The 10,442-nt window shown below is 44.1% G+C and overlaps 1 protein-coding gene across 1 annotated transcript; it reads right to left on the reverse strand.

Annotated features, from left to right (window-relative positions):
- Window positions 1-1,041: 1,041 nt before the first annotated feature.
- Window positions 1,042-1,506, reverse strand: LOC145791846 (uncharacterized). The gene has a single exon (XM_082872294.1). It carries the CDS (start codon window positions 1,504-1,506, stop codon window positions 1,042-1,044), a length of 465 nt encoding a protein of 154 aa, XP_082728420.1.
- Window positions 1,507-10,442: the final 8,936 nt, after the last annotated feature.

A 10,442-nucleotide genomic window follows, 5' to 3' on the forward strand; every position in this document is an offset into this window, starting at 1 on the left:
TCGCACGTTGTGGAGGAACCTCACCCGTCTGGGGCGATGTTTGTTCGACCCTTACAGATTGCTCCCCCTAAAGTGAGTGCAACGGTGTACATGACCCGCTCTAGGCTAAGGGCAGCCCAAGCAGTAGTGGCATCGGTTCCCGAGGCATGTGCCTCGCCTAATAGAAAGAGACTCCGAAAGGTACCCATACTTAGACAAGTATTTTTCCTGTATTATTTCCTTGTACTTATCATGTTTACTATAATAACCGCCTGATCCTCTTCTTTTAGGGGCCACGGAGCATAATGCCCTCCGGTCCAAGAGGTTCTTCTACTTCTATTGGCATTTCTTCAAACTTAGACGATGATGACGACCTCTTTATTGTTACTAGGGTAACAAAATTCAAGACTTGCAGGACAGTTCTTCCAGATGTTGAAGAGGAGCCAATTGTGGGGGGGATCCGTCCGCTGAGACTGAGGCAGAGCCACTTGTGGAGGCCGAGGGCAATGTGCAAGTTCCCCCTGCTGTGGAAGTTGTAGCGGGTGATATAGCCACTAAGGGTTTAGAGCCTCTACATTCTTCTAACTCTATTCACTCTGGCCGTTCCTCTGTTGGCGGGGATGACTTCGTACCCGAGACCCCTAGAGAAGATCGCGGCATGAGAAAGCCGCTGGAAGTTGTGCCACCTACCCTTGAAGCTGCATCTGGCAGTTCCTCCCAATTTACTGAGTCCCCGCTAATTCAGCAAGTTTCACTTCCAGACATTCAAATGGCTGAAGAGAGTGCAAGTGCAGCGGCAACTTCTAATGTCCTTGCTGTGACCCCTCTGAACTTAGACAAAGTTGCAGAGGTAGCTGTCACTTTAGCCGCCCACATTGTTACTACTGCTGCTGGGGCCTCTGACAGTGTGCCATTCCCAAGGTAGTCGATATATGGCTGCCTCTATTCTTCACTGCTGAAGAAATGGGCCTCCTCTTCCTTAGGCTGGGATTGACACTTTGTGCATTGCCTCTGTAATTCAATGCTTTCATTTTCCATCTCTGGCCAGTAGCACCCTTGCCTCTATATCCGTCGATATAGACTGATATCTCCATCTCCGCAAGACTTAGCATGGATCTGCTTAAGTTTGTCAGTTGCTTCTTGCCTACCAACGCACCTTGGCAGCAAGTTGTTGGGACTACGAAAATACCACTCTCCTCTGAGGAGCAGAAATGGTGCAAGTTCTGCTGGTCTAATTGCTCCCTGGCCAGTTTTTAGCTGCTTGATTATATCTGCTTTCCACTCCTCAACATCTTGCTCTGCATGTTCTTCGGTTAGCATTGCGGGCATTGTTCTTTTCTCAATGACGATGACTATACTATCATATGGTATCTTCACTTTTGCCCCCAGTGTAGCCAAGACATCGGGAAAATGGTTATGTGCGCGAGGGGTATGCTGGATTTGGACATCATCAAACTGAGTAAGCAACTTTTGGACTACGGTACGATATGGGGCTAACAAAGGCTCCTTCAAGGCGGAATCACCCATTGTTTGCTTGACAACTAACTTGGAGTCGCCCCAGATTTTTAGCTTGCGGATGCCCTTCTTTTAGGCAGTTATCAGACCTAGTATCAACGCTTCATATTCAGCCTCGTTGTTTGAACATTCAAAGTCAAGCTTATATGACAGATGAAACTTCCCTCCTTCTTGACTAGTTAGTGTTATGCCAGCTCCACCTTTCCTAGCTTCGGAGGCTCCATCAAATTTTAAGTCTCAATAAGTCTCAGCTGCAGCTGCTGATACATAGACCTCACCTGGTAAGGATACCTCTGCAGGTTCATGTTCACCAGATGGGAACTGGGCCAGTAAGTCTGCAAGTGCTTGGCTCTTGATGGCCTTGGGAGTAACACAAGTGATATCATATTCTGCTAGAGCCAAGAGCCATCTTGCCATTCTCCCAGTCAAAGCGGGCTTGCACAGCAAGTAGCGAACTGGATCACTCCGGGTCACAACTTGGATCGGGTGTGCCAAAAAGTAGTGGCGCAACTTCTGCGCTGTGAAGATTAAGGCTAGGCAATGCCTCTCAATTGGGGTATATCGCAATTCGGCACCATTTACTTTACGACTGATGTAATAGACTGGCTTCTCAATGCCATCTATGTCTTGGACAAGTAAGGCTCCAATAGACCGCGGAGTAGAGGTCAGGTATAGTAGCAGAGGCTTTTCAGGCTGTGGGACAATCATTGTAAGTGGGGAGGTAAGTGCTTGCTTCACCATATCAAATGCATATTGGTGTTCTTCTAACCATTCAAACTTGTGGTTCCTTTTCAACAGTGTCCCAAAGTGGAAGGTTATCTCAGCAAGAGCTGGAATAAACCTCCTGAGGTATGACACTTTGCCTAGGAATTTCTTTAGAGCTTTTTGAGAATGTGGCATAGGCATCTCCATGATTGACTTGATCTCATCCCCATCTACTTCGATCCCCCATTGGTGTACAAGGAAGCCAAGGAACTTGCCAGCGGTAACTCCAAAGGCACACTTGAGAGGGTTCATCTTGAGGCAAAATTTGCGGCAACGTTGAAAAACCTTTTTCCAAGTCTTAGAGGTGGCGGTTTGCCTTAGTAGACTTGACCACCAGATCATCCACATATACTTCCACTTCGTGGTGCAACATGTCATGGAACACTGCAGTCATAGCCCGTTGGTAGGTTGTCCCCTCCCCCTCCCCGGTTTTTCAAACCGAAGGGCATCACCGTATATAAAAAAATTCCTAAGGGTGTTCTGAAAGCCGTCTTTTCTGCATCTTCTGGTGCCATTTTGATTTGGTTATAACCACTAAACCCATCCATGAATGAGAACATTTGATGGCCCATAGTTGAATCGACAAGTGTATCAACATGGGGTAATGGAAACTCATCTTTCGGGCAGGCTTTATTCATGTCGCGAAAGTCTACACAGACTTTGATCTGACCGTTCTTCTTCTACACAGGAACAATAATTGCGAGCCAAGTTGGGTACTGTATAGGTTCAATGAACTTGGCCCTCTGTAACTTTTCTACCTCTGCTTTAATCTTTGCTTCAAGATCAGGATGATACTTTCGAGCATGCTGTTTGGTCGGTTTAGAGTTGGGAAAAGTGTCCAGATAATGAGTGACGAGCGATGGGTCAAGGCCAGGCATCTTATCGTATGTCCAAGCAAAGACATTGCTATATTGCTTTAGTAGTGTTATCAATTCTGCCTTAGTTGCTGGAGCATTTGTATCACTGACAAACACTGGCTTGCTCTGCCCAGGTAAGTCACTGACGTTGACCTTAGCAAGTACCTCCTGCTGGGATTTGGGCCAATCTTGCATACATTCAGGGGCGGGCTTAGGCGTCTCCACCAACCATTCTTGGGACTCACTTCCATCACATTTATTTGCCTCGGGGCCATCCTCCCAGGGTATGAAGTTTGGCCCCCAAGATCGTCATAGGTAGTAGACTGTCTTGCCGCCCTCGTGCACCTTAACAATCTTGGGTGGAGGGCTTGTGGATTTGCTGCTCCTTTTCTATCCACTGCTTTCTGAAGCAGCCTCTGCAACCTGAATGTCTTCCCACTTCGGTAATTTTACCCCTACAATTTTACCAGTCCTTGGAGCTTCATCCGTTGATAACTTGGTAAAGAAAACTGCATCTGAATAGTGTGCCTCTTCCATCTCGAATGGCTTTTCAAACGCATTTGCGGTAACTGTGTGTCTTCCCAATTTTGCCTTCACACATTGGTGATAGCTGGACAGAATAGATCCATATCGGCGCATCCAAGCTCTGCCAAGTATCATGTAGTAGTTCATATCTGCTTCAATCACATGGAATTTAGTCGCGGAATGAATCTCGCCAACTGCTAAGTCCACTACAATATGGCCCTTGGTGACCTTTTTCTCACCACCAAAACCGGTTACAGTAATGGGTTGGCGAACATTCTAGACTCCGGGATGCCAGCCTTTGCAAAGGTGTCAGCAATAATGATGTTTATGGACGCCCCACCATTGAGGAAAGCACGCTTGAACTCCACATCATTGATATAAGTTGTGACAAAAAGATGACGGTTATGGGGAAATGGGTATGCTCTGTCTGCCTCTGAAAAGGTAATGGCCCCGTAATCTTCCTGGATGCGCCGAGGCACATATTCCTTGGCCTCGACAACTTCAGCATGGTGCACTTCAGAGATGCTATGAGAGCCTTTGTTGCTTCCATCCTGGCGGCTTGGCTCAGCCCCAATTGGTCAAAGAAGGTGCGAAACTTAATGGAATTTTACAAGGCTTGAGCATGGGTATCCTTTGCAAATTTCGCCTCTGTAGGTGCTGTTTCAGGGAGTTGGCCAGTTACAATTTCTTTTGACTCATCATAATAGGATGCCATGTGCACTTGATCGCACATAGGCCCAAGGTAGCTGATCATGTGTACATTCTTCCCCTTCTCCTCGTGGTTAGGATAGGGGTCCTTTCGTATGTCACGATTACCAGCATCTTTGAACTTCAGCTCATTTGCGTCAACTTTCTTTTTGAAGATATTTTTCAACGTCCAACAGTCTTTAGTAGGGTGTTTGGTGGTTCTGTGATAGACACAATAATCTAGGCTTTCTTTGTCCTTCTTGGTTGGAGTAACATCAACCGGAGGTAAAGTAAGTTTGCCATCAACGACCCATTCTTTAACCAGGGCCTTAACATTCTCAAGGCTACAAGGATATGGATTCCTGTCTTCATAGCTTTTCCTCTTTCGAGAGGATGAAGCCTTTGGTTGTGAGAGGCTCCCTCCTGTGGAGGTGACCGTAGAAACTCTACTGCTGCGAGAGTAGCGGTGGCTGTCACAAGACCTGTGTAAAGGACTAGTGGTACTGAGATTTCTAGCTGCCTCAATCAAGGCTGAAAAGGTAGGCAGATTATGGTTCACCAAGAAAATCTTGTAGTCACGCATGGCTCCCTCCACACATATGTTGACTAAATGAGCTTCATCCACTGGTTCATGACAGTCAATCACCTTGTCTTGGAACCGCTTAACATAGTCTAGTATATCTTTGCCTTCTTTTTGGATGTCTCGCCCAAGTGTGAGGGTTGTAACTTTCTCTTGGACTTGGAAGAACTTCGTGTGGAACTTGTTCACCATCTCCTCCCAACTCTTAATCGAGTTGGGAGCCAAGTTCACATACCAACTGTAAGCTCTTTCAGCAAGTGATTTGGAGAACTCCCGAAGGCGCAGAGAGTGGTCACTGCCATGGATGCCAACAGTTTCAATAAATCTGACCACATGTTCTTTGGCATTGCCTTGTTTCCTATCAAACTTAATAAACTTGGGTACTGTATACCCAGTTGGGTAAGGCATGGTCAATATCTCTTGAGAGTATAGGGGCTTTACATCTGGGTCTGGGAGAGATGGTAGTTGTTTCTTGCTGCGCTCTTGCTCGAGCATAGCTTGTACATCGGCCAAAGTAACAAAGTGAGTGGGTTGGAATGGTCTAGTCTGCTCCTGGGTAGCTGAACCGGTGGTTGTACCGTTCACCTGAGGTACTACCAGAGGCACCTGGATCGGAGCCTGAACCTCAAGGAACAAGTTAGGTGCTGGGTTTGGGATTGCTACAGGTGGAGGTGCTTGCGCTGGAGCTGGTTTAGAAGCCATGGCCATAATAGCCTCAATGAGAGTTTGCAAAGATGTCAGGATCTCCCTCTGTGTATCCTGGAGTGACTGAATTTGCTTTAATCACAACACTGTGGTCACGGTCCTCTGCATGTGCTGCTCCACTATTGAAAGAGCCTTGTTACCGTAGGAGTTGTTGAACTTCTTCCTCTGTCATATTTTCCAGTGAAGTATGTAAGCCACTGCGGGTATGAACCATTAACAAAGCAGGCTCCCCAGCGGAGTAACCAGAAATATGGGGGGGTTCAAGGTTAGAGAGGTGATTAGAGAGGCAAGACTATGCTGATGGTCCAATAATAATAATGGGAGTGGCTTGAGAATGAACAACACTAATTATCTGGGAGTTGAAGAGTGTGTAGCTGGGTGAGGGCAAAGCAAGTGACTCAAGAAGAAGTATATGGCAGTACCAAATCCCCAAAATTCCACTTTGAACCTTGGGAAATGGGTCATATTTATAGGTTTTTCCTTGATGCAAAGAGGACACCAGGTGGCCAAATAGAGAGAAGATATGTGTCCCAGAGAATCGCATGGAATATTCTGCCTTAAGCTACCAGGCTGAAGGTGCCACGTGTCCCTTTGCATGTACTGTGTACTATCTATTTGCCTCCGTAACTATCTTTTTAAGCCTCAGCAAATGTAGCTGCGACGGGAGTATTTGGTGCTACAACTCCTTTTTGAGCCTCATCAAGTGCAGTTACAGCGGGAGTACTTGCCTCTGCACTTGCCTTCTCAGCTTGAACCTCAGCAAGTGCACTTGCAGCGCTAAACCTTGCCGCTGCACTTGCCTTCTCAGTTCCACTTGGCTAGTACATGCATTCTCAGGACTTCATTAGTCTGCTATCGACTATGTTCGTCCTCATCTCAGTGAAACCTCCACCCTTAGCCATCTAACCACAAACTCCCCAACTTCCCAGGGCGAAGGCCACAGCCAAGCCTGTTATCAGCCATGTTGTGCCTTAATACCAAGCCCAAAGGGGCTTCCTTAGTCTTGCATGTGCGACTAAGGTAGGTCCATGACCTGGGTAATGGAAAGGGAGTCCCTTATGTTCAGGCTACCCTGCTCCTATCTTCGCGGGGTTGCCACGGTAAACTGGTATTTCTGGGCCTGCTATCAGCTCCAACCAGTAAGTCTTGGGGCCTGCTATCAGCGCCAACTTAAATGAACTGGGGGCCTGCTATCAGCCCTAGGCCAGTAATGCCTTGGGGCCTACTATCAGCACTAAGCATTAGCCTCTGCTTGTAGGGGGAAGCCTCTCTCAAAGACTGCTATCACCTTGGCAGGATATTCCCTCTGCAACTTAGTTGCTGCAGTAGTAGTTGTTGTGGTAGTCGTTTCCTGCGGCAAGGCCAGACGGCATGACCGAAAATATTAGAGATGGCAGTGCCGACAAAATGCCTCTGTAACTTGGGCATTACAAGTGTTGCCTCAGTAACTTAGTTGCCTCGGTCATCCCTTTCCCTCGGCAACTCCAGGTGATCGTGATGCCGACATTACTTGGAACGGCGGCGGCACCAAAGATACTTAGAATGGCGGCGCTGAGACAAAGTGCCTCAGCAACTCTGCCGCTGCACATGTCGCCTCGGCAACTTCCAATGGCGGCAGAGCCGAAGTTAATAAAAATGGCAGCGCTGAGACAAAGTGCCTCAGCAACTCTGTTGCTACACATGCCCCCTCGGCAACTTCACCGCTGCAGATGTGGCCTTTGCAACTTGACTTGGGCATTTTTCCTTGCTGAGTCCATCTGGACCCACTTGTTGGCCCACTTTCCTTGGGCTTTGGTCCACGCTCCTCTCTTATCCCTGGTTGCCTTCTCAGGGCGATCTTAGTGCTTGAGTCCATACTTAGTTTGGGGTTTAATTTCTGACCCTCTACAGAAGCTAAATAAAAGATTTGAGGACCTTAAACACAGTTTCAAAATTAGGGTTAGCATTTTTGCCAGTTAATGGTGAAACCTTAAGCAAAGATCAATGGTTTGATTAAATTTGGGGGTGAGTATCTCGAGGAAAAAAGAATAGGTACACAAACAAATAGCTTCGTTGTCCATAAAACTAACAATGCATTCTCAATCACAAAATAATAATAATAATAAGTGTTTAAATCAGTTTATTACTCAGGAGTAATGCAGTAGTAGTGGCTTAATGACTCCTGGATAACGTAAATCCGAAGTATAAAGAATTAATCATTTGTTAAACAACTTTAACTGACCATTTTGGTACATGGAACAAGAAAGAAAACACAGTATATACCACACATGTTTACAATACGGGTCGTGCATAAATCATTTCATCAAAATGTGTTGAGGCATCTCTAGATATGAGACTAATTTTCTTTTAGGAAGTAGCTTATCATGAAATATAATATTGTTAAAATGTGCAAGTTCATCATTTATACTTTTAAACTTCTCATATTGGATTTCATTGTCATAAAAAAGTTGAAGTACATCAAAAAGTGAATACCAAACAGAAATTTTTCACTCACCCTTGGACATAACCACCAAGGCACTGCCATTGGATGCACCAGCACGTGAAGTGATGTAATAGTTCTTGTCCCACTGCTCCAAAATCCATTTCTGATGAAGAATTTAGAAAGAATAGACTTCAACAGGCAATGGATAATTTGATTAATGAACCTGCAGAACTCATGGTAAGGAATATAATTCATACCTTGTGCAAGAAAACGGGTGAGAGTTCATAGACTTGGGATGTAAAACCTGTCCCTGCATCCATAATAACTGCCCATAGATTTCCTGAAGAAGCTACACAGCTAATGTACAAACCATCTTCATTTCCTTTCTCTGCATGCTGGTGGAGTCTAGAATCCATTATATTGTAGTGATATCTGCAGTCAAGAGTTCTCATTACTTTTTAACTAAGAGAGCAAGGCTCACACATAAGAAGGTAGTGTTTGGCTCACTGGAATGAATGTGGAATGGATCGATCATTCGTTTAGAATGCCCATTCTCATGTTTGGCTCCCTAAAAAAAACGATGGAAAATATATTGCAAATGAAATCATTATTCACCATTAAAAGGGAATGGTCATTCCATTCAATTTCATTTTCATTCTAGTGAACCAAAAGCAGCATACGTGTAAAACAAATATCTATGGACAACAGCTAAAAACATTGCTTTTGCCCCGTCAAAGATTGCTCACAAGATTCCATTGCACAACGCTATTTTCCCATGGCAAAGTGATGGTAGCCTAAATGAGAGAATTACGCGAGAAGAAAACACGAAGTATTACAACACATGTTTATTGACTCCCTAATTGAGTATTCTTTCAGAAATAAATGAAAGGTAGTTTAGCCTCAAATAAACCAGACATGCTAAGATAAAATTTCCAAGCTGTAGACGTCCCCGAACGTCCCGGGAGGGAAATCCCCCCCGTTTTGTTCATTTGGGCTCGCTACAGTTCGGACTCAAATGTCACAGTCCTGTATCTAATCTCACAGAGTGCAATGCAAGACCGATGGATCATCAAAGAGTCCAAATCCGGCAAATCATTTTTGAAAACAGATTTTTTTTAAAGAAGTGCCAAACATGAACTGCTTTGCTAGATACAGAGTCGCCACCTAAATATTTTATTTTTGGGAATTTAGGAAACCCTGACTCGTTTGCCTAAGGCCACGTGTCCGTCATCACCAAAGTTGCCTCGGCTCGGGAACTTGGGTACGATTGGGGAAGGTCACTTCGTGAGCACTCTCACTCGCCCGATCAAAGATCGGCCTCTACTAACCATGATATCAAGTTTTGAAAATATTATGTGCTCTTATTCCGGTTATTAGCCTAGATTTATGTAACAACCCTCACCACTGTTTATCGATAAACTACCGATTACTGCTAAACTGAGACTGATTATAAAAAGTAATTGAACTGATTGAAATACTGAACTGACTGACTGAAATCTGAAACTGATTGATTGACTGCATCTGTTTAAATGTATTATCCATCTGTTTGACTGTTTGATTATCTGTTCATGTTTTATGTTTAAATTGCGAATTGAAGGCCTTATCGGCGGCCGAACCGGAGATCGATTAGTGTTTTACGATCATCATAATTTATGTGATTTTATGACATATTTATCTGAAATTTGATTTAGTATGATTAAACTAGATTAAGTAAAGCTAATTAAAGAGTTAGGCTTATCTATAACTTTGCCATTGTGAGTGGGCCACTTCATGAACTATATTTGAGCCTTATTATACACTTAGGCAAGCATTTCATCAGCTCATTTCCCTTGCCTTAGCCGACCAAGAGAGAGAGAGGGAGAGGAATTGAATTTCTTCTTGTGTTTTTCTTGGAGAATTAAAGAAATTGAAGGTTGATTACATAATTAAGCTCCTACACCTTAAACTCAAGACTTAGGTAAGGAGATTTAACCTCTCATTGTTGTGTTTAAGTTGATTCTTGCATGGTTCATGTCTAATTGAGGAGCCAAGTCATGATTTAGTTCTAACATATCGAATTATAGCTTAATTCATGCATGCATGCCTATATTATTGAATTTTGAGTTGATTCCATGGAAAATTGTCACATGCATGCTCATATTTATGTTAAGTCCATGAATTCATCTTGTCTTTGAAGATATTAGCTCAATAGAGCATGTATTTGAGGCTTGTAAGTTGTTTAAGTTCATACATGTTGCATGTTCATCTTATTCATGAAAATTGATTTGAAATTGGATTTATTTGAACTACCTTTGGGCTTTGATTTTTACAATTGAGCTTTGAATCATGTTAAACTATGAGTTTTGAAGTGTTTTCCAGGAAATGGGCCCAAAGGAATCGAATTTGATACATTTGTAGTTGAATTTGA

The sequence above is a fragment of the Camellia sinensis genome, chromosome 5 (assembly GCF_055761805.1).
Source record: "Camellia sinensis isolate YWXY chromosome 5, ASM5576180v1, whole genome shotgun sequence".
NCBI classification, from domain to species: domain Eukaryota; kingdom Viridiplantae; phylum Streptophyta; class Magnoliopsida; order Ericales; family Theaceae; genus Camellia; species Camellia sinensis.